This window comes from Phacochoerus africanus, chromosome 8 (genome assembly GCF_016906955.1).
Source record: "Phacochoerus africanus isolate WHEZ1 chromosome 8, ROS_Pafr_v1, whole genome shotgun sequence".
In the NCBI taxonomy this organism is placed as follows: Eukaryota; Metazoa; Chordata; class Mammalia; order Artiodactyla; family Suidae; genus Phacochoerus; species Phacochoerus africanus.
The window spans coordinates 12,023,012-12,048,569 of NC_062551.1; the positions used below are offsets into that span (position 1 = coordinate 12,023,012).

General features: G+C 48.0%; 1 protein-coding gene across 1 annotated transcript; it reads left to right on the plus strand.

Moving 5' to 3' along the window:
- The first annotated feature begins 1,749 nt into the window (after nucleotides 1-1,749).
- On the plus strand, nucleotides 1,750-24,955 carry TMEM231 (transmembrane protein 231). The gene is made up of 7 exons (XM_047792038.1): nucleotides 1,750-2,004; nucleotides 2,105-2,280; nucleotides 16,656-16,784; nucleotides 17,133-17,276; nucleotides 20,969-21,050; nucleotides 22,809-22,914; nucleotides 23,284-24,955. The coding sequence occupies exons 1-7, from the start codon at nucleotides 1,866-1,868 to the stop codon at nucleotides 23,462-23,464; spliced, it is 957 nt and encodes a 318-aa protein (XP_047647994.1). The 5' UTR covers nucleotides 1,750-1,865; the 3' UTR covers nucleotides 23,465-24,955.
- Nucleotides 24,956-25,558: the final 603 nt, after the last annotated feature.

The window sequence follows — 25,558 nt, forward strand, 5'->3', positions numbered from 1 at the left end:
CTTAAACTTATATGGTGCCGTATGTCAGTTATATCCCAATGAAACTAGAAGACAAAAGCACTTCTAGGTTGGTTTTGAAATAGGAGCATCTACTGCTGGACTCTATTCTGATAACAAACCTCACACTATCTCTTGGCACTGGCATTTGATTCTTCGGGTCCTTTTGATAAAGAAGTTGGCTGTTGAACGTGTTAAAAAAAAATCCTGGGAGTTCCCATTGTGGTCCAGTGGAAATGAATCAGACTGGTATCCATGAGGATCCATTTGATCCCTGGCCTCGCTCAGTGGGTTAGGGATCTGGTGTTGCCATGACCTATGGTGTAAGTTGCAGACATGGCTTGGATCCTGCATTGCCATGCCTGTGGCATAAGCTGGCAGCTGTAGGTCCAATTTGACCCCTAACCTGGGAACTTCCATATGCCATGGGTATGGCCCTTAAAAAAAAAAAAATCCTTCTGCCTTGTTTGAAACACTAGGGAGAGCTTCTAATGAAGTGACACACCAAGGTTAACTTTTCGGAGAGCCAGAGCTTCCCCAAAACAGGTAGTCAAGCCTGTGCTCAACTATAATATAATATAGTAGAGCTATATAGTAATTATCCTTATCCCTTGAAGAGCAGGGTGCTTTGTGACCTGTTTCGGTGTCTGTCTTGCTATGGACTAGTGAAAGCATTAGAAAATTTGGAGACAGGGGTTCCCGCCCTGGCTCAGTGGTAAGGGACCTGACTAGCATCCATGAGGATGTGGATTGGATCACTAGCCTCGCTCAGTGGGTTAAGGAACTGGCATTGCCATGGCCTGTGGTGTAGGTCACAGACGCAGCTCAGAACCTGTGTTGCTGGAGCTGTGCTGTAGGCGGCAGTTGCAGCTCTTATTTGACCCCTAGCCCAGGAACTTCCATATGCCTGCGGATGCGGCCCTAAAAACAAACAAACAAATAAATAAAAGTGAAAAGAAAGAAAGAAAAAAGGTAAATTTGGATACAAAGGAATGACCAGGAGTTCCCGTCGTGGCGCAGTGGTTAGCGAATCCGACTAGGAACCATGAAGTTGCGGGTTCGGTCCCTGCCCTTGCTCAGTGGGTTAAGGATCCGGCGTTGCCGTGAGCTGTGGTGTAGGTTGCAGACGCGGCTCGGATCCCGCGTTGCTGTGGCTCTGGCGTAGGCCGGTGGCTACAGCTCCGATTCAACCCCTAGCCTGGGAACCTCCATATGCCGCGGGAGCGGCCCAAGAAATAGCAACAACAACAACAACAAAAGACAAAAAAAACAAAAAACAAAAAACAAAGGAATGACCAGGTCCGGCGGCAGTTGCAGCTCTTATTTGACCCCTAGCCCGGGAACTTCCATATGCCTGCGGATGCGGCCCTAAAAACAAACAAACAAATAAATAAATAAAAGTGAAAAGAAAGAAAAAAGGTAAATTTGGATACAAAGGAGTGACCAGGTCCAGGACCACACTGTTTTCCTCCAATGTAAGGTGTGCCGTTACTGGACTCAGTGTACAGTGAACCACATTGGGGATTAACAGATGACACATATGCAGGTATTTACTTTAATATTTATGAAAATCTAATTTGACACAAATTTGACAAGGGCGATGCTAAGATTTGGGGGCACGGAACATTCCATTTCTGCTCAGCTTATAGGAAAGGGCACATAAAGCTAGGACTACGGTCCACCAGTGGGTACCGCCCCCCGTTAGCCCCACCCCCACCAAAGCCAGCTTCCTTGCTATTGGTTCCCTTCCCCGCGCCTGCGGTTGCCGTGGAGACCAAGGCTATGGCAACCAGGAGAAGCCAAAGTTGGTCGAGTCTCTGGAACCGCGGAGGGGTCCGGGACGCGCAACCCGACTCCGACCTGCGCTCATGGCGCTCCACGAACTCTTTTCTCACCCGGTGGAGCGCGGCTACCGCGCGGGGCTCTGCTCCAAGGCCGCGCTGTTCCTGCTGCTGGCCACCGCCCTCACGTACATCCCACCGCTGCTGGTGGCCTTCCGGAGCCACGGTGAGCCCGCCTGAAGGCCAGTGCGCGACAGGATTCTTCCCGGTGCCCGCGCCGGCCTCCCTAACCCCTTCGCCTCTGCCTCCTGCCCTCTTTACCTCAGGGTTTTGGCTGAAACGGAGTAGCTACGAGGAGCAGCCGACCGTACGCTTCCAGCACCAAGTGCTGCTCGTGGCCTTGCTGGGACCTGAGCACGCGCACGGCGGATTCCTGGCCTGGAGCACGTTCCCTGCCTTCAACCGACTGCAGGGGGATCACCTGCGCGTCCCGCTCGTTTCGGTGCGTGGTTCTGGGCGGCTGTATGGATGGAGATGGGGATAGGGGCATGCGTGGGAGGAAGCTGGGCGGTCCGGGTCCTTGTCCCTGGGAGCCCTGCTTGGGTCTGAAGGAGTTACGAACCCACAGAAGTTGTGTGTACAGGCTCATACACACCTAAGCTTATATTTAATTTCCTGGGGAGTAAATATTTTGTAATATTCGAATTCTCCAAGCCGTCCACCACCCCCGAGAAAATTAGTCACTGCTGTCAGGGTGTGTGTCCCACACAGAGACTGATAGCCTGGGGACAGCCTGTCTCTGGCCCCCATTTCCGTGGGCGTGGCCTGATGGAAGCGTGGTCGCGAAAGTTGCTGAGTTGTGAAAGCCAGTTGACGTTCTCTCTCTCTCTTTTTTTTTTTTTTTTGGTCTTTCTGGTTTTTTTAGGGCCGCACCCGCAGCATATGGAGGTTCCCAGGTTAGGGGTCTAATCACAGCTGTAGCCGCCAGCCCAAGCCAGGGCCAGAGCAACGCGGGATCCGAGACGCGTCTGCGACCTACACCACAGCTTATGGCAAGCTGATGGCAACGCCAGGTCCCGGATCCTTAACCCTGTGCAGGAGGCCAGGAATCGAACCTGCGTCCTCAGGGGTGCTAGTCAGGCTTGCTAAACGCTGAGCCATGACGGGAATGCCTAATGTTCTCTTTAATTACCCGTTCTTGCAGCTGGCTTGTGCTTCAGCAAGCAGAAGCAACAGAAAGGGCAGGTATTTTTAGGCAGACTGACATGTGGAAGCAGAGGCGCTGATTGGTTAAGTGACCTCCCCAGACTGTTGCTGGCCCAGTCCAGCCTCCCTGGGCTCGCCTCCTGAGATGCTGCTGCATCCTGCCGCCGTCTGGGGGTGAAAACAAAGCTTTTTACTGTGTGTAATCTAGTGTCTGATTCGAGGTAAGTGAATGCTTCCTTTATAGTCACCCACCCCTTTACACTCATTTTCAGGAAACATTTTCCTTTGCAAGTAGGAAAATTCTGGATTTTCTTCTTTCAAAGTTGGATCTCTTTAGACACCTCTGAGATGATTGGCCTACAGCCAATCATCTGAAAAAAAAAAATTAAGACTTTTCCCAGCAACTTAATAAAATGAAAAAAAAAGTAATCTGACTATTCATATGAATAACCACAAGCAAAATAGGATTCAGATTACTTTTTATGAATATTTAACTTTTCTTGCCTTTTTATGATTATGAATTCTCCTTGTAAATTATTAAAGAGTTATAGGTATATATAATGACATAAAATTAAAGACCCAGTTTGGTACATATATCAGCATTTGTGTATAATTCGTTTATTTCTCATCTCTCTCTCCTGCTAGACCTAATTCCATGTGGGTAGACTCAGTATGTCTAGAATTGCATGTCTCATTTTTTTTTTTTTGGACCACACCTGGGGCATATGGAAGTTCCCAGGCTGGGGGTTGAATTGGAGCTTCAACTGCCAGCCTGTGGCACAGCAGAGCAGGATCCAAGCCACATCAGCCACATCTGTGACCTACCTCACAGCTCATGGCAACGCGGGATCTTTAACCCACTGAGTGAGGCCAGGGATCAAACCCACATCCTTATGGATACTATCAGGCTCATCACCACTGAGCCACAATAGGAACTTCCCATGTATCAATATTTGTTAATCAAACTTCTTTTTAAGGTCTGCAAAGTAATCGGTACAGAAAGTGGTAATGGATTTAACCAGTTTCCTGTTGGTGGATATTTGATTTGCTTTTACTTTTAAACATCACATTGTGAGAAATTGGAATAGAAACTGTATGTTGAAATTGTAAAAGTACACAGAAAACTACGCAAGCAAATAAAAAATACAGTAAGGAGGAGTTCCCGTCGTGGCTCAGTGGTTTACGAATCCGACTAGGAACCGTGAGGTTTTGGGTTCCATCCCTGGCCTTGCTTAGTGGGTTAGGGATCCGGCGTGGCCGTGAGCTGTGGTGTAGGTTGCAGATGCGGCTCGGATCCCTTGTTGCTGTCTCTGTGGCGTAGGTCGGCAGCTACAGCTCCGATTGGACCCCTAGCCTGGGAACCTCCATATGCCACGGGTGCGGCTCTAGAAAAGACAAAAAAAAAAAAATTTGCTCAACCTAAAAGTTGAGAGTTCTGTTTTATATTCAGTAGACAAAACTGAGGACTTAAGCCCAGGAGACCGCTTCTCTGGTAACCCTGAAAAAACCCACTCTGAGGAAAGGAGGGGGAGCTGGGATACATAGGAGTTTTGCAGCAAAGGGCACACAGTTTACTGTTAATAAAAGAAAACCAGGGCGTTCCCGTCGTGGCTCAGTGGAAACGAATCTGACTGGCATCCATGAGGACGCAGGTTTGATCCCTGGCCTCGATCAGTGGGTTAAGGATTCGTTGTTGCCATGAGCTGTGGTGTAGGTCACAGACAGCTCGGATCTGGTGTGGCTGTGGCTGTGGTGTAGACCAGCAGCTACAGCTCCGATTTGACCCCTAGCCTGGGAGCCTCCATATGGGAGTACAGCACCCCCCCCCCAAAAAAAAAAAAACTAGGTATCTCAAGAAATTTAGCACATTTCTTTGTATGAGAAGATGGAAGAGTCAGGGATCAGTGAAACCATTCCTCTGTTGGGCACCTCAGCTCTCTGGCTTTTCACCTCCTGAGGGCTCTCTATCCGGTGTGGCTGCAGCCTGATGGCTGTTCGATGGCAGGTATTCTTAGCTTCCTTCCTGAGTTCCCTCAGGGCTCCCCTTCAGAGGTGACTGCAGTCTCTGTGACATCCTTTGTTTACTGATAAGGCAGGCAGGCAATATTTCATTTCTCAGTTTTATTCACCTGTTCATCTTCCACAACCGGTTGGCTTCCCAGCTGTACTGCTAGTTAGCCTCTTATCTCGGTAAACAGAAACCACTCCCTCAGGATCACTGCCCACCAACCCCCGGCTTCTGGTGTGTGTGTGTGTGTGTCTTGCGATTTTATAAAGCCAAAACTACCTCCTGTTTTTATGGTGGCCAGAACTATCAGTGCTCTTTAACACTGGGTAATTCTACATTTTAAAACATAAAACCAGGAGTTCCCATCGTGGCTCAGTGGAAACAAATCCGACTAGGAACCATGAGGTTGCGGGTTCGATCCCTGGCCTCGCTCAGTGGGTTAAGGATCCGGCATTGCCATGAGCTGTGGTGTAGGTCGAAGACGTAGCTCGGATCTGGCGTTGCTGTGGCTGTGGCTGTGGTGTAGGCCGGCAGCAACAGCTCTGATTCGACCCCTAGCCTGGGAACCTCCATATCCCATGAGTACAGCCCTGAAGAGACCAAAACAAACAAACAAACAAACAAACAAAACCCTACCATAAAACCAAAGCTCCTTTTTCCCCACTCCATTCTAAGCCTTTTTCTATAGTAACTTATAACCTTGTCATCAACAGTCTTTCTCAGTAAATCATTTGCTTTCTTCCTGGCTGAGCTCTTTGAGATACAAATAAATGAGTTAGAAGATATAAGAGGAGTTCCTGTTGTGGCTCAGTGAGTAAAGAACTCAACAAGTATCCATGAGGACGTGTATTTGATCCCTGGCCTCGCTCAATGGGTTAAGGATCCAGTGTTGCTATGAGCTGTGGTGTGGGTTGCAGATGCAGCTCAGATCTGGTGATGCTGTGGCTGTGACATAGGCCAACAGCTCCAATTTGACCCCTGGCCTGGGAATGTCCATATGCCGCAGGTGTGGCTCTTAAAAGAAGAAGAAAAAAAACCACATCGAGTAGTTCCCTTGTGGCACACTTCATGAGTTAAGGAGCCAGTGTTGTCACTGTTCTGGCACAGGTTCGATCCCTGACCCAGGAGTTTCTGCATGCTGTGGGTGTGGCCAAAAAAAAAGAGACTGTGTTTGAGATACCATTTTTATCTATCAAACAGACAAAAACTGAATTTTGATAGGACTGTGGGCCAGATATAGGGAAGCCTGCAAGCACACTCCCGTCTATCACCAGTGGGAGTGTAGATTCATACCACCTCTTTGAGGGATGATTTCTCCATATTTGTCAAAATTTCCAATTCATGTGCCTGCTTCTCCTTCTAGTAAATATCCTAAGGTTTTTGCACATGTGTAAAATGACATGCCTGAAAAATGGTTCATGGCAGCACTGTCTGTAACATCAAAATATGATGGGAGGTCCCGTGTGGTGCAGTGAGTTCATGATCCGGCTTGTCTCTGCAGAGGCACCTATTTGACTTCCTGGCCTGGCCTGGCATCATGGGTTAAGGATCCAGGGTTGCTTCAGCTGTGGCATAGGTCGCCGGGATTCCATGCCTGGTCTGGGAACTTGGGTATGCTTTGGCTGTGGCTGAAAAAGAAAAAAAAAAGTTAGTCAACAATCTGTGTAGCAATAGAGAACTCATTAAAGAAGTTGTGGTACATCTACCCAATGAAATGTTACGTAGCTTTTTTTTTTTGTCTTTTGTCCTTTCAGGACCGCACCTGTGGCATATGGAGGTTCCCAGGCTAGGGGTCGAATCCAAGATGTAGCTGCCAGCCTACACCAGAGCCACGGCAATGCTGGATCCTTAACCCACTGAGCAAGGCCAGGGATCAAACCCGCAACCTCATGGTTCCTAGTCGGATTCGTCAACCACTGAGCCACAACTCCCCACAGAGCTTTTTTTCTTATTAAACTGAAGTTGGATTTATATATTGATGTGGAATTACCTCCAAGAGAAATTAACAAGTGTAAAAAACAAAAGCTTTATATAATATGCTTCCATTTGTATAAAAAGAGTAGAAAAAACAAAAAATGTATATGAACGTGTGTATATACATATACCTATATGCCTGCTTTGGCTGTCTCTGAAAGAATTCATAAGAAACTGACTACATTGATTGTGCTGAGGGAGGAACTAGATGGCTGAGGTTAAGGTGGGAGAGAAGCTTTTTCACCATACACCCTCTTGTACCATTTTAATTTTATACCGTTGGAATGTAACACATATTCAAGATTTTTAAATTATAATGACAACTTTTTTCTTTTTTTTTTTTTTTGGCCACACCAAGGCACGTGGAGTTCCTGGGCAGGGATCAGATCAGAGACATGTTATAACCTAAGCTGTAGCTGTGGCAACGTCAGATCCTTAACCCACTGTGCCAGGCTGGGTACCAAACCTGTTTTCCTAGTGCTCCCAAGGTGCCGCATCCCCATTGCTCCCCACCAGGAACTCCATGACAATAAATTTTTGGGAGGGTGGGGGATCTTTTTAGGGCCACATCTGTGGCATATGGAAGTTCCCAGGCCAGGGGTCGAATCAGAGCTGTAGCTGCCGGCTTATGTCACAGCCACAGCAACGTGGGATCCGAGCCTTGTCTGCGACCTACACCACAGCTCACGGCAATGCTGGATCTTTAACCCACTGAGTGAGGCCAGGGATCGAACCCACAACCTCACGGATACTAGTCAGGCTTTTTACCGCTGAGCTACAGTGGGAACTCCCCATGACAACAATTTTTAAAGGAAAAATTCAGAAAGTGCTGTGAAGCAAACAAACAAACAAAAAACAGTAAAAATGTAAAAATAGGTAAGTATATAAAATGGCATAGCTACTTTGGATAGTAGTTGGCAGTTCTTAAAGAAGTCAAACCTACAGTTACCTTGTGTCCCAGCATTCTCACTCCTAGGCAGGCGTGCACCCCAGGGAATTGAAGACACACGTCTACACAAAAATGTGTGCACAAATGTTCATAGCACTTATGCACAATAGCAATAGCAATTCAAAAAATAAGTGCAAGCAGCCCGAATGTTCATCCACGAGCGAATGGATAGCAAAATGTACTGAATCTGTACAAAGAGTGTCACTCAACCACAAAAAGGAGAGGGGTCATGATAGGGACTACAGCGTGGATCAACTTCAAAAACATGCTAAGTGAGGAGTTCCCACCAAGGCGCAGTGGCTTAAGAATCTGATTGCAGCAGCCCTGGTTGTTGTGGAGGCCTCGATGCCTGGCCCAGGAACTTCCAAATGCCGCAGGCCCAGCCAAAAATAAAAATAAAATAAATCTTTAAAAAATTGCTACTGAGGAGTTCCTGCCGTGGCTCAGTGGTTAATGAAACCCGACTAGCATCAATGAGGACTCGGGTTTGATCCCTGGCCTCGCTCAGTGGATTAAGGATCCGGGGTTGCCGTGAGCGGTGGTGTAGGCCAGCAGCTACAGCTCCGATTTTCCCCCAGCCTGGGAACCTCCATGTGCTGTGTGTGCGGCCTAAAACAAACAAAAAAACAGTTGCTATTGATGTCCTGAGCCTCTGGCTTACTCTGAGCATTTCCTCTTAGATAATCCATTTAAAGTCCTCTACTAGTACTTGGCCTTGAACAATCACTTGGTAAAGTGTTAGCTGGTAATTTTTTTTTTTTACATATATTATCTATTTAAGCCTCATAGTGGAGTTCCTGCTGTGGTGCAACGGGATCAGCAGTGCCTCTGCAGTGCTGGGACACAGGTTCAATCCCCGGCCCTGCACAGCAGATTAAGAACCCAGCATTGCCTCAACTGTAGCGTAGGTGACAAATGTAGTTCAGACCTGATCCCTGGCCCCAGACCTCCTTATGCTGTTGGGTGGCCCAAAAGCATAAGTTAGCTTGTGAGGTAGAGGTTATACCCTTATTTTACAGATTAAATGGAAGAGACTCATAAAAGTGACATAATTTCTCTCAAGTGAATAGTCGGGACTACAGCTCAAGGATTTCTTATTCCCATCTTATACTTTTTTTTTTTTTTTTTTTCTGGCCAGGGCAGGTAGCAGACTGATGTGGGATCTCAATTCCCAGCCCAGGGATTGAACCTGCACTACAGTGGGGAAAGCTCTGAATCCTAATCACTAGATCACTAGAAAACTCCCAGTATCTTTTTTTTCTTTTCCTTTGCTTTTTCTTGAGCCGCTCCCTCGGCATATGGAGGTTCCCAGGCTAGGGTCCGAATCGGAGCTGTAGCCACCGGTCTACACCACAACCACAGCAACTCGGGATCTGAGCCACGTCTGCAACCTGCACCACAGGTCACAGCAACACCAGATCCTTAACCCTGAGCAAGGCGAGGCCAGGGATCGAACCCGCATCCTCATGGGTGTTAGTTGCGTTCATTAACCACTGAACCACGACGGGAACTCCAAACTCCCAGCATCTTATACTCTTAACCGTTAGTGCAACAAAATCCTTTTCTAACTCTGAACATACAGCTAGACTAACTGCAACCTACCTAAGTCACTGCCCAGAAAGCCAAGGAAGCAGTGGTTTTAGGTCAAGTTTTGGCTAAACACGAGGAGATGGCTTTGCAGTTGCTAATTTGGGAACAGGCCAAGGAAGTCAGAAATGGCCTCGCTTCTGCTTTGGTCAGCTCACCTTCAACAGCCTCTATAAAGTCCTTAGGCCTTTCATGCTTTCAAAGTCAAGTTTCTTCTTTCCCACAAGAGAAGAAAAAAAGCACAGTGACCTTTTTCCCTCAGGGAGCCTGAGTTGGCTCTTTTCGCGTCTGTGACCCAGAGGATATGGGGGCCGAAGGCTCTAGGAAGTTGCAGGAAGAGGAGAGGAGAGCACGGTGTGTCTGAGACATGTTTTTTCACATCTCAGAAGTCAAAGTGTGTCTCCCTGTCTAGGGTATCTTAAAATAGCTCTTGGCCAAAAGGCATGCTTGGCTAGTCCCCTTTGCCTACATATGTGCAAATACCAGAAGTGCCAGCCTGGAAGCTTGTAAGAGAGACATCAGCAACTTGAAAGAAAACCCTAGAGATGATACTAAAACGTTATTTTAACACGAAGAACCAAATGATAAGCAGGTAAGGGAAGGTTCAAGAGGCACTTAAAAATAGTCGCATTCCCACTGTGGCACCGTGGGTTAAGGGTCCGACTGCAGTGGCTCAGGTCCCTGTGGAGGTGTGGGTTCGATCCCTGGCCTGATGCAGTGGGATAAGGATCCAGTGATGTCCGTGCAGTGGCTAGGGCCACTGCTGTGGCATGGGTTCGGTCCCTGGCCCTGGAACTTTCGAATGCCACGGGCACGGCCAAAAAGAAAAAAAAATACTCTGAATGATTAGCATTGGCTTTCTTACTAGTATATAAAATAATGGTACATTTTATAATTGGTAATACCTTAGATTCATTGAAATAACAGGTAGCAAGGATTTTATAAGTCTAGGAGTCATGGAGTAGGGGTTCCTACTTTGCTGGAGATTGAAAGACTGGTGCCAAAGAATATTTTCAGCTGAAGAAAAAAAAAGGGGACACCACATTGGTGTCGGTATATGGTAAAGTGGACCCTGGTATAAACTAGCAAAGTGACCTTCAATGATTCTAAGAAATAACAAGTGTGAAAACAAATGCCAAATAAAATTCCAACAAACTATCAAATACTATAAAATCCCCAAAGTGTTGCAAGTCAGGACACTCTGGAAACCATGGCACTAGTTAAACTTACAGCTACGCTCACACTCAGATGCTGTGCTTGTTATCAGGTCCTGTCTCAGCTCCAAACCTACCCTCCTATACTCTGCTTTGTGATGCTCAGGCTGAGATACTGAAAACCACATTCTCTGCCCCCTGGCTCCCTTGTTAGGTTCTGCCAGTAGGAGGCATGGTGAGCCTTGTTCTGAGAGTGGCAGCAAAGTGGAAACTGCAGCCTGGGTGAACCAGCACTGGGGTGATGCAAATGAGAAGTGCATCCTCCTTCCAGCCGCATAGACTCCCTCTGGGTCTTCCCTCCAAGCTCCGAGGTACCAGCTATGCAGCACTCCCTTGTTAGGGTCCGAGTCCCAGCTCCTCAAAGTAATGCCAGCCCCTTACCCTTCTTCTCCAGCTCCAGGCAGTTACCCTGCAATGTGTCCCCTTTTGCCTTTTTAGTCCATTATTACTGATATTATTAATTATCCTGTATTCTACATTCCCTCTGTTAAAATAACTGTTTAGTTTCTTCCTGATTGGACCCTGCTTGATACAGGTGGACTGATGGCATTGACTAAATGCAGCCATGCCTGTATTTATCCCATCTGGTGTGTTAGTATTGATCTCACATATATCTGTAAAGGATTCATCTGTTTTAACCGTCAGAAATCTTTGAAATTAAGGTTCATGTGGGCTATTATAGAATCAGGAGTCAGCAAACTTTAGTCCTAACCCCGGTTCTTCCATTGGGTTCTGTACCCTGTCTTGTCCGCAGTGTGTGAAGAGTATGCTAGTACCTACCCCTCTAATTTTTGCTAATTATTACTGTTACTAGTAATAATATGTTTCTCTTGGGTATGTGGAAGGACAAGACAGGACAATCTGTGGATATAAAAATTGCTCCAGGAGTTCCGATCGTGGCTCAGCAGTTAGCGAACCAGACTGGCATCCATGAGAACATGGGTTCGATCCCTGGCCTTGCTCAGTGGGTGAAGGATCTGGCGTGGCCATGAGCTGTGGTGTAGGTCACAGATGCAGCTCGATCCCGCGTTGCTGTGGCTGTGGTGCAGGCCAGTAGCAACAGCTTCAATTGGACCCCTGGCCTGGGAACATCCATATGTCTCAGGTGTGGCCCTAAAAAGATAAAAAAAAATTGCTCCAAATTGCACATATACCTTATAGAAATAAGATGATGGTATGATTTATGAATTTCCTTACTTAGACACATCAAATGGATTTGAGTTACTAACCTTGAACTTGTGTTCAAGCAATATTAGCTCTTTGAACACCTGCATTCTGGGTTAAGCTGGGTTTGAAGTAAATGGAATTTGGTAATTGGGTTCGTCGGTGGTCCAAGTGATAGCACAGCAGTATAACCCACGTTGCCAGCCCCAAGGGAGCGAGAGTCTTCCCTGGTGACAGGTCCTCAGTGGGAGATGCACCGTTCGCACCCCCCTCATGCCCGTGGTCCTTTCTTGGCACTCATCTTCCACTCTTTCCGTCTCCCGCACCCCACTCAGCATGGGCCTCATCTGATTCTCTTAAACACCAACCCACCTTCACCCAGCAGAGTACATGCGCTTTGTTAGCCTGGGTCACTCTTCCCCAAGACATTTCTGTGCCATGTCGCCGCATTTCACCTGACTTCTCAGTCCACCATTCCTGAATACTTTCTTTCTTTTTTTGCCTTTTCTGGGGCCACTCCCGCAGCATGTGGAGGGTCCCAGGCTAGGGGTCTAATCGGAGCTGCAGCTGCCGGCCTACACCATCACTCATGGCAACACCGGATCCTTAACCCACCAAGCAAGGCCAGGGTTCGAACCCACAACCTCATGGTTCCTAGTTGGATTCGTTAATCACTGAGCTCCGACGAGAACTCCTCTGAATACTTTCTATAAAAATGTCTGTTAAATTCTACCCTGGTCATAATCTAATTTTAGCTTGCTTCGTTTTTCTTGCAGCATTTATTACTACCTGATATTAGCACAAATTTATTTGTTTATGGATTTCTGCCTCCCTGGCTGGGACTGTCCGCTCCGTTAGGATGGAGACTTTGTCCGTTCTGTGTGCCATCACGATCCCAGCACCTGAAGCAGGGCCTACCAAATAGTAGACCCTCCGAATACACTTGACAGATTAATGAGTACATTTAACAAGTAGACACGAGCTTCAGTGCTGTGCTGGATCTCTGTCCTCTGTGAACTTGGAGTAAAAGTGTACAAACAAGCATACAAACTTACAGTCATGCTTTTTTTTTTTTTTTTTTTGGCCACCCTGTGGCCTATGGAGTTCCCAGGCCTGGGATCAGATCCGAGCTGCAGTCGCCGACCTCTGTCGCAGCTGTGGCATGGCCAGATCCTTTAACCCACTGTGCTGGCCCAGGATCAAACCTGCATCCTTGGCACTGCAGAGATGCTGCCAATCCCATTGCACCACAGCAGGAGCTCCACACTCAAGCTTTTGACACAGGCTTTTTTTTAAAAATTAATTTATTTTTTATTTTTGCTTTTTAGGGCCACATCCACGGCATATGGAGGTTCCCAGACTAGGGGTCGAATCAGAGCTACAGCTGCTGGCCTACACCACAGCCACAGCAATGTAGGATCTGAAGCAAGTTTGCCACCTACACCTCAGTTCATGGCAACACCAGATCCTTAACCCACCGAGTGAGGCCAGGGGATTGAACCCACAACCTCGTGGTTCCTAGTTGGATTCATTTCTGCTGCACCACAACAGAAACTCTGACACTGGCTTTTTGACAAAAGATCTGTCCTACCCAACATCTAATCCTTGAGTTGAAGTCTGGACATTTTAGTCCTGGAAAGAGGACGAGATTTGAAGTCAAAAACGTGGTTTCGTATCGTGTGTTTACCATTCCTAGCCGTACTCCATAAATCCCTTAATCGTCCCGAGCCTTGATTTTCTCATCCATGTAATGGGGATAGTACTTGCTCTGCTTACCTTAGACTTACCGAAAAAGTCACATGAAATGTGTGTCTCTCCCTCTCAGACTATGTTAGAGTCTTGATTCTTCTGGCAGTTCCTTCCTGGCCACTGTCCTCCCTTGGGAGTTCTTGATCTTTGTCTTCCTGTCCAAGCCTCAACCCTCAAGTTTTAGAAGCCACGGACACACCAGAGAGTCGACCTGACTTTATCTTCCGAGTCCTCCCAGATACAGACTGGAAAAATGCACTGAAGACAAGGCAGCCTCTTTTCCATCCCACTCATGATTACTAATACATAATTGCCTGGGTAACTTGATCATCAACCCTGTAACAGAGAGCCCTCCCCTACACCTGCAAAGCTGATGGAACAGGACAGAGAAAATAGTATCCGACAGAAGAGAGAGGGTAGGTTTCTCTATAACAAGACCCAGGATAAGGACATTATTGTCTAGAAGGAAAGAAATGATTGAAAGGTTTGGAAAACTGAGCTATCTCTATCTCAAACGACCTTATTAGCCTGAAAAAGAACAAAGGATCTCTTCCCCCGCATAAAGATAATGAGGCAAAACCAAATGAATCGTAGATGAGGAATTCAGATGAGAATGTTGCTACACCATAGCAGAATCCTTCTGGGAACTTATGGTGGAAAAGGACCAGTTGTAGCAACAAGATCCAGAGCTGTGCCAAGGAATCGTGTCACATTTCAGCGACTGTCTTTGCTGCTAGTCACGTTAGGGTCACTGTGAGGTGAGCCTGGATGCTGGGTTTTTCTTTGATGAGCTGTCATTTGTCTTTGCTTCTCCTTGGATCTCTGTTTCCCCTCCTCTCATATTCATCCTCTATAAAGTACCTCTGTCGTTTTGTTGCCTTGCTGATTTTTACTTAGCTTGCTTTTTAGTGTATTGATTGCTGCTAAAAGAGGCTCTATGTTTGAAAGCCCTGACATCAGTCCACCATGGAGAATATGAAGCAAAGACACTGTGGTTAAAGCATATATAAATAGAGCTGAGTGTTTTCCTGCTGAGTCTGTTTGAGGAATGCATTATGATTAGGATGTTTCTTCTGTTTTAAAAAGTTGACTTCTAGGAGTTCCCATTGTGGCTCAGTGGTTAACGAATACGACTAGGAACCATGAGGTTGCAGGTTCGGTTCCTGGCCTTGCTCAGTGGGTTAAGGATCCGGCATTGCCGTGAGCTGTGGTGTAGGTCGCAGACGCTGCTCAGATCCTGTGTTGCTGTGGCTCTGGTGTAGACTGGCAGCTACTGCTCTGATTGGACCCGTAGCCTGGGAACCTGCATATGCCACGGGAGCGGCCCTAGAAAAGGCAAAAAGACAAAAAAAAATTTAAAAAATTAAAATGTTGACTTCTAGAGAAATAGAAATCAGTTCTGATGTGCTGTTGAAATGTTCCATACAAACTCAGGCCTGTTTCCCAAGAAAACACCACCAGCCAAACAAGAAAGATCAAATGAGACAACCAAAAACAAAAAATGCATCCAGGGAGTTCTCTGATGGCCTAGCAGGTTAAGGCTCCTCCGTTCTCACCACTGTGGCTCTGGTCACTGCTGTGTGGTGCAGGTTCAATCCCTGGGCCAGGAACTTCCACATGCTGCCTATGCGGCAAAAAAGAAAAACAAAAACAAAAACAAGAGAGAACTTGAAATAAATATTGCAGGAGTTCCCGTCGTGGCACAGTGGTTAATGAATCCGATTAGGAACCATGAGGTTGCGGGTTCGATCCCTGGCCTTACTCAGTCGGCTGAGGACCCGGTGTTGCCGTGAGCTGTGGTGTAGGCCGCAGGTGCTGCTCGGATCCCGCGTTGCATAGTGGCCGTGGTGTAGGCCGGCTATAGCTCCAATTCGATCCCTAGCCTGGGAACCAGCATTTGCCTCTGGAGTGGCCCAAGAAATGGCAAAAAGACAAAAAAAAAAAAAAAAAAAAACTCCCGTCGTGGTGCAGTGGTTAACGAATCCGACTAGGAACCATGAGGTTGTGGGTTTGATCCCTGGCCTTGCTCAGTGGGTTAACGATCCGGCATTGCCGTGAGCTGTGGTGTAGTTTGCAGACGCGGCTCGGATCCTGCGTTGCTGTGGCTCTGGCATAGGCCAGCGGCTACAGCTCTGATTAGACTCCTAGCCTGGGAACCTCTACATGCTGCGGGAGCGGCCCAAAGAAATAGCAAAAAGATAAAAGAAAGAAAGAAAGAAACATTGCAACTGTCATTAAAAAAGAAAAGAGGGGAGTTCCTATCATGGCTCAGCAGTTAACGAACCTGACTAGTATCCATGAGGACACAGGTTCAATCCCTGGCCTTGCTCAGTGGGTTAAGGATCCGGCGTTGCCATGAGCTGTGGTGTAGGTCACAGACGTGGCTCAGATCTTGCGTTGCTGGGGCTCTGGTGTAAGCCAGCAGCTACAGCTCTGATTCAACCCCTAGTCTGGGAATCCCCATATGCAGTGAGTGCGCCCCTAAAAAGACAAAAAAAAATTTTAAAGTAAAAAGAAAAAGAGGGAGTTCCCGTCATTGCTCAGTGGTAACGAACCCAACTGGTATCTATGAGGGCGCAGTTTCAATTCCTTGCCTTGCTCAGTGGGTTAAGGATCCAGCTTTGCTGTGGCTCTGGCATAGGCTGGCAGCTGCAGCTCCAATTAGACCCCTAGTCTGGAACCTCCCATATGCTGCTGGTGCAGCCCTGAAAAGAAACAAAATGGAACAAATGGAAGGAAAAGAAAAATGCATCCAGATGTTTTCATTGTTTTACTGCCACATCCGGTTCCCTTTAAGTTGGTCCCAGAGTATCTGAGAAGCGCCAGCATGCAGTTCAGGGGCCATGCACACGTGTCTCTTTGCTCGGTACCGATCGTGTGTCCCGATTCATGTTTGTCTTCTCTTTCTTGAGGGAGATAGTGCCTGTGTGCGGCAGAACTGCATCATTGCGTGTGCCCATCAGTGAGATGGGGTCCCCCCAGCCTTATTAAGGACCAGGGTCCCCGGCCTTCTTTGCATTTCCTAGACTAGAGAAGAAGACAGGAACCAGGATGGGAAGATGGACGTGTTACATTTTAAACTGGAGCTTCCCCTGCGGTCCACGGAGCATGTCCTTGGTGTGCAGCTCATCTTGACCTTCTCCTACCAACTACACGTGAGTCACTCACTTCCTTAGAGAAGCTCGTCCTCTCCCTTCTGTCTTTCAAAGGAACAGAACCCTCCCCCCTTCTGTCTTCCAGGAACACCCACCCTGCAGAAGGCTCTTTTTCGGAGGCGGTGTTCGGATTTTAACTGCTTGAGTTACATTTGAATGGTTTTCATTGAGGTCATATTAATTTCCATGCACGATGCACAGCTCAGAGGGTTCGAGGCAGAGTGCTTCCTCCGTGGCTAAGCTGGGGACAGGAGGGACAGCCAGGGGGAGCCACGACAGACAGTGACACGCAGAGCCTAGAACCCTTTGGATCTGACCAGAAGGGATCTTCTCTTCTCGTGATTTCAGAGGATGTCGACCTTTGTGATGCAGAGCATGGCGTTTCTCCAGGCCTCCTTCGCGGTTCCGGGGTCCCAGTTATATGTGAACGGAGACCTGAGGCTGCAGCAGAGGCAGCCTCTAAGCTACCGTGGCCTAGACGTGCGATACAACGTAAGGAGGCTCCTCGCCACCCATCTCTCATTTCTGTATGTCAGTGTTTCTCAAGGTCTCGGACGAGGAAGAAAGGAAAGCTGGGAAATGGCATTTCTCTGTGGGTGGCACAGCAAAGGATTGCTGAGGAATTCTTGTCACACATTCTTTCCAAACATGGAGACAGGGAGTTCTTGATGCGGGGCAGTGGGTCAAGAATCCAACGGCAGCGGCTCCGGTCACAGCAGAGGCCCGGATTCAGTGCCTGGCCGGGCACAGTGGCTTCAAGGAGCTGGCATGGCCACAGCTGTAGTGTAGGTTGCAGCTGCCGCTTGGATTCACTCCCGGCCCAGCAGCTTCCATGTGCCACATTTTTAAAAAAAAAATGTAGATACTTACCCCTGTATTTATATCTGAAAGGAGACTGAGGGAAAATCTGATTTTGTCTTTATCTATGAACTGAATCATTTATACTTTTTGCTTGTGTGTGCGCAAACACACACACACAGACACACACACACACACACACACACACACACACACGTGTGCGTGAGGTGTATTCCAGGAAGTCTTTTCCAGTGCATGCAAAACATTTAAAGAAGAATACCAGCCTCCCTTTGTCAAGCATATAACACATGCCAGCCCTGAGTTAAGAGGTTTAAATCTATCATCTTCTTTAATCCTCACAACCTCCCTACGAGATGCCCTCTCTTACAGTTTCCCAGCTCTCTAGCCATTTGTCCCATCATTGTGCCCTTGGCTCCTCTCTAGCCAGACTGGCCTTTTTGCCCTTCTTCAGACCACACAGCAGCTCTTGCCTCAGGGTTGTTGTACTTAACTCTTCCTCTGCCACGGATCCACGGTGCCTATTCTGCCGCTCCACCCTGGGCCCCGCTCAAACCCCTGAGCACAGTCCTTTTGATGCTCCATTGAAAGGGCATTCACAGAGTTCCCATTGTGGCTCAGTGGAAATGAATTTGACCAGCATCCATGAGGACGCAGGTTCAGTCCCCGGCCTCGCTCCGTGGGTTAAGGATCCGGCATCGCCACGAGCTATGGTGTAGGTCGCAGGTGCGGCTCACATCAGGCGTTGCTGTGGCTGTGGCGCAGGCCGGCAGCTACAGCTCCATTTGACCCCTAGCCTGGGAACCTCCATATGCCTCCGGGGTGGCCCTTAAAAAATAAAAAGACATAAAGGGCATTCACCTCTCTCACCCAGATTACTCTTATCTCCACTTGAAACGTTAGGCGAGGGTTTCAGCTTGTTCTTCGCCATCTCCCCTCGGTGGTAAAAGCCCTGACACCCGACATCTCGCCCCAGTGCTCAAAACAGTGCCTGCCACGCTGCAAGCACTCGGACGGGTCTGCTGAGAGAATGCACGCTCCTCTCGCTCCTGAGGAAACGGGACTTATAGGGATTCATTCGTTTCCCCAGAGTCCAACAGCTCGAAAGTAATGGAGCTGTGACTTGTCTGTCGGAGGCCGGAACACATGCAGATGCTCCCTCATCCCAGACCTTTAGCTCATCACCGGGGGCCCATATCAGTTGGGCTGGGCTGCTTTTGAAAATGAAAGTGAGATGTTATCAGTTATTACAGACATAAACCAGGACTGTTCCAGACAGACTGGCATCTGTGGTCACCATAGCTGTAATCAACATCTGTTTTTAAATTTTTATTTCTTTATTTTTTCTTTTTAGGGCCGCACCCTTGCCTCAGCATATGGAGTTCCCAGGCTAAGGGGCTAATCGGAGCTACAGCTGCCAGCCTACACCACAGCTCACAGCAATCCGCTGAGCGAGGCCAGGGGTCAAACCCCCATCCTCGTGGGTACTAGTCAGATCCATTTCTGCTGAGCCACAAAGGGAACTCCAATATACATTTTTTTTAAAAAGGGGCGGGAGTTCCCATCGCAGCACAGTGGTTAACGGATCCGACTAGGAACCATGAGGTTGCAGGTTCAACCCCTGGCCTCTCTCAGTGGGTTAAGGATCCGGCATTGCTGTGAGCTGTGGTGTAGGTTGAAGACGTGGCTCAGATGTGGCATTGCTGTGGCTGTGGTGTAGGCTGGCAGCAAAAGCTCTGATTCGACCCCTAGCCTGAGAACCTCCATATGCCGAGGGACGCGGCCCTAGAAAAAGCAAAAAGACAAAAAATACATAAATAAATAAAAAAAGAGGGGGCTATAAGATAAAAAGCACTTTTTACTTGAAGCTTTGTGTATTAATTGTGAAGGTTTGTGTATTAGATTGTACCAACAGGAATATGAGATTAGAGGGCAGATCTTTTTCTTGTTCAGAGAATTATGTGCTTGCTATTTGCATTTTATCTTTTTTCCATCTCTGTATTTTATTTCATTTTATTTTTTGTCTTTTTGCCATTTCTTAGGGCGCTCCCGTGACATATGGAGATTCCCAGGCTAGGGGTCGAATCAGAGCTGTAGCCACCGGTCTACACCACAGCCACAGCAATGCCAGATCTGAGCCGCATCTACAACCTACACCACAACTCATGGCAATGCCGGATCCTTAACCCACTGAGCAAAGCCAGAGATTGAACCCGCAACCTCATGGTTCCTAGTTGGATTCGTTAACCACTGAGCCACAGCAGGAACTCCTCCATCTCTGTATTTAAAAAAAAAAAAAAAATGAATTAGAGAGCATCCAGGCAAGAGCAAGGGAAAGACAAAGGTGTTGAAAATGTGATCTCTTAAAAATTAAAGGAGTTCCCGTCGTGGCACAGCGGAAACGAACCCGACTAGGAACCAAGAGGTTGTGGGTTTGATCCCTGGCCTCACTCAGTGGGTTAAGGATCCAGTGTTGCCCTGAGCTGTGGTGTAGGCCGGTAGCTGCAGCTCAAATTAAACCCCAGCCTGGGAACTTCCATATGCCATGGGTGTGGCCCTAAAAAGAAAAAAAAAAAATTAGAGGAGTTCCTGTTGTGCCTCAGCAGCTTAAGAACCCAACATAGTGTCTGTGAGGATGCAGGTTTGATCCCCGGACTCGTTTAGTGGATTAAGGATCTGGCGTTGCTGTGGCTGTGACGTAGGCTGGCAGCTGCAGCTCCAATTTGACCCCCTAGCCCAGGAACTTCCATATGCTGCAGGTGTGGCCTTAAAGAGTTAAAAAAAAAAAAAAATTAAAGGAATCATTTCTCCATCAGAACAGAGAGGAGAATTTTATCTTATTTATTCTTTTGCTTTTTAGGGCAGCACCTGTGGCACATGGAGGGTCCCAGGCTAGGGGTCAAATTGGAGCTGTAGCTGCTGGCCTACACCACAGCCCACAGCAGTGTGGGATCCGAGCCGCATCTGTGACCTACGCCATAGCTCGTGGCAACACCAGATCCTTAACCCGTGGAGCAAGGCCAGGGATCGAACCCGCGTCCTCACAGGTACTAGTCAGGTTTTTTACCGCTGAGCCATGACGGGAACTCCAAGATGAGTATTTTAGAAATAACTTTAAAAACTGGTGCATAGTGGACATGGACCCCTTGTTTCCATCGCTGCAGAAGAAAAGACTAAGAGTAAATGACTTAAATTGTGGCAAAAGAGTCCCTTCATCCTTGAAGAAAAGGTTGTTGGTACAGGAGTAGGCCACCGAGCACCAGAGGGTGGTCTCTGAGGTCAGCCCGGGGGGCGGGGGGCAGGAGGGTAGGAAAACGGGAGGAGAAGTCGCTTGAGCGCTCACCCCACACCCTCCTGACACATCCCAGGTATCTGTGATCAACGGCAGCAGCCCTTTCGCCCGGGACTACGACCTCACCCACATCGTTGCTGCCTATCAGGAAAGGAACGGTGAGTCCTGGCGTGAGTTTTTTCAGCTGCTTCTCAAGGACTCTCCAGATGAATGGCGGTGTGGGAAAGAAACAGAAGTGGAGCCCTTGTCATGTGAAAATATCAAAACCAGGGGAGTTCCCATCGTGGCACAGTGGTTAACGAATCTGACTCGGAACCATGAGGTTACGGGTTCAATCCCTGGCCTCACTCAGTGGGTTAAGGATCCGGCATTGCCGTGAGCTGTGGGGTAGGTCGCAGACGTGGCTTGGATCCCGTGTTGCTGTGGCTCTGGTGTAGGCTGGTGGCTACGGCTCTGATTCAACCCCTAGCCTGGGAACCTCCATATGCCGCGGGAAGCAGCCCTAGAAAAGGCAAAAAGACCAAAAAAAAAAAAAATCAAAACCAGTGAATGCTTAGTCGTGGGAGGTGAACAGGGTACTCAGGATTTCTCCTTTTTTCCCTCACACCCTATCCCTCCCCTCCACTGCTCCCATGCTCCAGCAGGTTCCTGCCAATTCTCTGCCACCCTTGAGGTGCTCCCCGCACCACACGTATAAAATAAGCCAAAGACAAGCTGCTCTCCATAGTTTTCAGGTGGAAATAGGGCATGTGAGCGACTCACATGGCAGCTGCTGAAGTAGGAGCGAGCACCCAGGCTTTGGGCTGGAAGGCAGAGGGGGTCCATCCCTCACAGCGGAGGAGCTCGCAGGCCAGCCTGTGTGCTTGGCTCAGCACGTCTGGCTGGTTGGTGGTCTGAGGTTTTCTCTAGAGGCATCTAAAGCGTTGCTTGGCAGCCAGACGTCATAGATGCTCTTCACTGACATGTACCAAGTCAGGGGACTGCAATTCCAGTATTTCCTTCTGATTTTATGTACTACACCAGCAGCATTATTCCCCGAATAAAGGGATTTTAGATCACCTTAAAAACATTTATCCACAGGAGTTCCCTGGTAGCCCAGCAGCTTAAAGATCTGGTGTTGTCCCTGCTGTGGTGCAGGTTTGATCCCTGACCTGGGAGTTTGCACATGCTGTGGGCGTGGCCAAAAAAAACCCCATTTATCTACAAGTCACCTTTTCTCTTTATTGCTTCCAGTCTTTGTCCAAACACAGGCTTTTTTTTTTTATACAGCTCTTATCATAGTTTAGAGACACTTTACGATCCGCCTTATTTTTTGTACTTTGTAATATAAATATTTCCCCACAGGGCTACAAAGTTTTAATTGGTTTTCTTTTTCGTGGTAGTATAGTATTCTTTTGCTTAGCCATTCAACAGTTGTAGAAGACACAGACTGTTTTCAAGTTTTTAATGTATTCTGACAAGTATTTTAACAAATAATGTGTGAGCAACTCTGCATGTTCCATTTCTCTTTCCTTTCAAATTATTTCTCGGGTGGAGGTCCCGTCATGGCTCAGTGGTTAACGAATCCGACTGGGAACCATGAGGTTGCGGGTTCGATCCCTGGCCTCGCTCACTGGGTTAAGGATCCAATGTTGTCGTGAGCTGTGGTGTAGGTTGCAGATGTGGCTCGGATCCCGCATTACTGTGGCTGTGGTGTAGGCCAGCGGCTACAGCACCGATTCGACCCCTAGCCTGGGAGCCTCCATATGCCGCAGGTGTGGCCCTAGAAAAAGACAAAAAAAAAAGACCAAAAAAAGTTATTTCTTGGGGATGAGTTCTGCAGTGTAGAATTTGCCTGAGGTCAGATTGTTTTTATAGCCTTGACTATTTTATTGCCTAAAAGAGCATTCATGGAGTAAGTCCCGATTGTATTGCAGTAACCACCATCCTGACCAACCCCAACCCCATCTGGCTGGTGGGAAGGGCTGCAGAAGCTCCATTTGTGATTAATGCTGTCATCCGATACCCTGTGGAAGTCATTTCATATCCTTTCTGGTAAAGGGCCAACAGGAGCTCGGTTTCACAAAAGAAAAGAAGGATTCCACAGTTGTCCCCAAAAGGAACAGATGTGGGAAGTCTCAGATTGGAAATTGCTACCACTGGAGTCTCACAGATATGACTCTGTTTGTCTGCAGTTGATACAGAGAAAAAAAAAAATTCATTTCCTGTTCCTATTTCTTTTTGAGCAATTCTTCTAGGTCAGAAGCATCCATATTTATGTCTTAATAATCTTTTATTGTCTCTTTTATCTTAAGGGTATTTGAAACATTTTTGTCATTTTCTGTCTCAACTAAACCTCTGGTTTAACATTTACTTAGAAAATGTCATCTGTGATTCCTTAACTGTTGGTACTTATCTCCCAGGATTCTGGGAAATGATAAAGGTTGCCTGGGTCCAGTATGTCAGTATCCTGCTCATCTTCCTCTGGGTGTTTGAAAGAATCAAGAGGTTTGTGTTTCAAAATCAGGTGGTGACCACAGTCCCTGTCACAGCAGGGTCGCAGGGAGAACCATACAAGGAGCACTTATCCTAAGAAGACCCTTTTGGGAGCATTTATCCTAAGAGGACCCTTTCGGAAAACTCTAAGCCGGACCCTGGCTGCCTCACCATTGCCTCCCGAGACCTGCCGTGTTACGAAATTTCTAAAAAGAAGCCCTGGACACTTGCCCGCCTCTGTGATTTCCCGTGTCGGAGACAAAGAACAATCCTGTCTCATTATCCTCTACACAAATGCCATATCTTCTAAGCGCCTACAAAAATAATCAGGGACTAGTTTGTGGAAACGGGCTGAGGGTTCCTGAAGGCTGTAATTTGCTTTGGTTTTTTTGTTTTGTTTTGTTTTGTTTTGTTTTGCCTCAGACTTGAATGTCAGGAGAAAACCCCAGTCAGTTCAGACCTCTTGGAAAGAGTCCCATCTCTGGTCAAGCAAAGACTTTTTCTCCCTTGAACTGAGAAAAGCGCTCTGCATTTCTTTCCCCCCAGTGTCCACCGCGGTTCTTACTCCTTCCAGGGCCCCCTGGTGATAGATATGCAAATCACCAGCACTTTGCCCTCCTGGGCATCGACGTTTCCCATTCAGAACTCATTTCCAGAACTGAGAGGCCTTTAACCGGACCCCTGGAGCGAGACCGGGGAGCAAGACCGGGGAGCGCCCTGGAGCGAGACCGGGGAGCGAGACCGGGGAGCGCCCCGGAGCACATGTGTGCACGTGCGCCAGGGTGGGCAACTTGAGGTCACCAGGACCATCCGTCCACCTGCCCTGAGCCTAACAGACAGTCGTCTGTCAGCAGCCCAGCTCAACAGCCCTTTATCCCTGCCCTGCTGTGCCTGGCTCTCGGCCCTCCGTCTGTGCCCCTGGAATAGCGGGCTGCGGTCCGACGGGCTGGTTCATTCACAAGCCCCTCGGCCCCGGTGGGGGAAGTAAGGAGCCTAACAACAGCTTCTTTCTCTCTGGCCCTCGCCCAACAGCCTGGACACTTGCCACTCCTTCTCCTTGACAGCCCACCCCTTCTTGAAAAGGACACGGGGGACAGAGGCGCTGTTGTTGCTGTGGGCTCCCCCTGCCTGACAACCACAGAGTTTACTTGCAGGGCCAGCAGGACGCCCATCAGAGGGGGCCGCTTTGGGGAGGACCCCGGAGGAGCAGGGAGGGGACAAAAAGGATGCTAGCCGGGGAGTCCAAGCCACTTAGCGGAGTGACACACAGTCCAGCCAAATTACCCTCATGACTAAGTGAGTGTCTGCAGAGGAGGCCACTGGAACCAGCCTCTGTTGCCTGTGGAACAACTGACCTCACCCTAAGGACTGCTGGACCTCCTTTATGACACCGAGATGTCACTGGCACTGGAAGGACATGCCTTCTGTGACCTACACTTCATGCCCATCCACACACACATACACACACACACACACACACACACTCATGGGCACATGGCATGCCTCAGTTTCCCCTGGAGTCTCAGGTCTTACTTCCCAAAGCACCTCTTCTTTCAGGCTGACCAAAATAAAGAGTTTTGGAAACAAAGCGCCTTTGACGTATTCACGCACAAAAATAGCTGAACCCTGGCCCCTCTGCCTTTTCTTTTAATAGTCAGGGCTGTTGTTATGCCTAAAGTTTTTTTTTCCTGAGACTTAAGTGAAAAATCGTTTCTGGTTTGAATCACCAAAACGTAACGAGGTAAGGAAAGATAGCTAGAGATATGTATAAACACGGCTTTGCCTTTTATTAAGTTATTTTCAAGCAAAATGTGTACAGAGAGCCACGATGTTTTGTAACTTTCTAATTAAGATGTTCAAACTGCAAGGCTGCATGTGGCTTTTTAGAGGGCGGGCATTTGGAAAGGGGAAGGACAGGGAGGACAGAGGCCGGGCAAACCTCTCCGGGTTACTCACTAGTGGCTTGCTTTGCCAGGGCTCTGCCCAAAGACCGTGGAGCTTTTGTTAGCTCTTTGGCCACAGCCTTCTGGCCCAGCCCCAAGTAAACGTGAGTTTTTGGTGGAATCCACACGGCATGTGGAAACCACAGGCTGGAAAATTACAGCTGCGTCTAGTGAATATCAAGTAATTTCCAGATGCCCCCTTGCCAGCTTCTGAACCTGAATCTGCACCTTGTAGGTGCCAGAGGAGG